Raw genomic sequence first — 1770 nt, forward strand, 5'->3', positions numbered from 1 at the left:
AACTTAGCGCTTTAGTCGCTATATTTAGCCACTTTTCAGACCCCTCTAGCACTTTGATTTCTAAAAAGCTCCTAGCGCCAAATCTAGAGACTTTTTTCTGCCGGCGAAGGAAAGTGGGTGAATGTTGAATGGCTACTGCTGCATGTATGGTTCTCTATAGCCGAGGTCAGTCCTTTAATGCTCCTCACCTTTGTGCACAGCGGGTGGAAGATACTCCATGATGTGATCATCTAGCGAGGAGCTGGCATGCAGCAGAGCTTTGGCCTCCACCTGTGGCTCCGCCTCTCGGTTTTTCTCTTCTCTCCTTTCATCGCCGGCCTTATTTTCCTCTCTGTTGACCAGCAATTGTCTGTCCGATTGAGGCCCTGTATAATTAAGCAATCCTGAAAATAAAGAAAAAGAAAATAAACATTGGGTCTGCTTGTTCATCCATCCATACAGGGTCATCTAATCTCAGTTAAATTTTTTACTTAAAAAAGAAAACACCTTATATTAATCAAAGTATCCTGAAACCATGTTGGTTTGTTTGCACATTAATATCTACAGAGAGTGAGTGGAGCAAGAGCTTCCTATTGATCTGCTGACACGGTAACAGGAAGCACACCCTCTGATAGAGTATCTGCATGAAACGCTGTTTACAAACCAAACTTTTATCGTCTTAAAGCAAAAAATAAGAAAATCAATGAGGCTAGATTTTAGTGGGATTTATTAAAAAGAGCTTTGAGGTTTTCTGCAGAATAAAGAAAGAAACTTACCATTTCTCTTTAAAAAATGCAGAGCATCCTTATATCCCTGCTTGCACATGGCCTTCATAACCTGCATTCAAACACACATCCTTATTAATCATCTCTCATGTTTCAGTGAAGCCCAGCATGCTGAGCATTTAAAAAAGGCCCAAATCCCTGAATGTGGCGTTAGTGAGGGTGAGTCCTACCATTGGATCAGGTGGAAAGAGAGCCCTAGAGACTCTGTAAAGGTTGGTGAGGGTGAACTGGATGCTTGTGTTGGTGAAGCGCAGCTCGTGGATGTTGGTGGAAGTGTCTCGAGGGCAGATGTCGCTCTCTCCAGAAAAGGGAGACACCGTGATGGTGTTTTTCAGCTCGTACTGCGGAAGGTTGTCTGAGATTCCTCCATCCACGTATCGCTGAACGAAGGCAGAGCAAACAGAGTCGGATCGATTAATGAACGTTTCCAGAAACTCAACTGAGGCAGAAAGCAAACAAGCAGTGACATCATTTCCTCTTGTATTGATGAAGACTTGTTTTTATCAAAAATTATGAAATGTTTAAAGCTCCCAGCCAGACCTATCTGCCAAATCAATGAGACTCACTTTAGATATAGTCTTCCCCTCAACACCACAACAGTTTTCTCTGTTTGGTTTGCTATTTGTTGTTATTTAATCAGGATGATTTATCACAAGCTTCCACACAAACATCCTCCAGTGACATCACATAAGGCACGAGGAAAAGGATCAGTTGTTTTTTCACACCAGCTTCTATTTTTCATGTTTTTATCTCTTTATATTCATTCTTTCAACTAAAAAAAGGGGGGGGGGGTAAATATCAGAGGCAGAATCTGGGTTTAAATAAATAGGCTATGATCTGCAGAAGCTCTGCTTAAGATATATAAGCATGAAGAAACGTAATAGCAGCACATAGATGATTTACTGACCAGATTAAAGAGTGATAGAATGATTCTATAGGGTATCTGGTCCTTCAGGTCTCTAATAGGGTGATAGAATGATTCTATAGGGTATCTGGTCCTTCAGGT

General features: G+C 41.3%; 1 protein-coding gene across 1 annotated transcript in view; it reads right to left on the reverse strand.

Moving 5' to 3' along the window:
- The window catches only part of LOC107100635 (patatin-like phospholipase domain-containing protein 2), a gene marked incomplete at its 5' end in the record, with an annotated part of 7550 nt that extends 6406 nt beyond the window's left edge, over window positions 1–1144 (reverse strand). The window contains 3 exons of the mRNA XM_015399207.1: window positions 189–383; window positions 756–816; window positions 935–1144. Coding sequence (XP_015254693.1) covers window positions 189–383; window positions 756–816; window positions 935–1144 — 466 coding nt within the window. The remainder of the gene's footprint in view (window positions 1–188; window positions 384–755; window positions 817–934) is intronic.
- Between the last annotated feature and the right edge of the window lie 626 nt (window positions 1145–1770).

This window comes from Cyprinodon variegatus, unplaced genomic scaffold, assembly GCF_000732505.1.
Source record: "Cyprinodon variegatus isolate N-32 unplaced genomic scaffold, C_variegatus-1.0 Scaffold994, whole genome shotgun sequence".
NCBI lineage: Eukaryota > Metazoa > Chordata > Actinopteri > Cyprinodontiformes > Cyprinodontidae > Cyprinodon > Cyprinodon variegatus.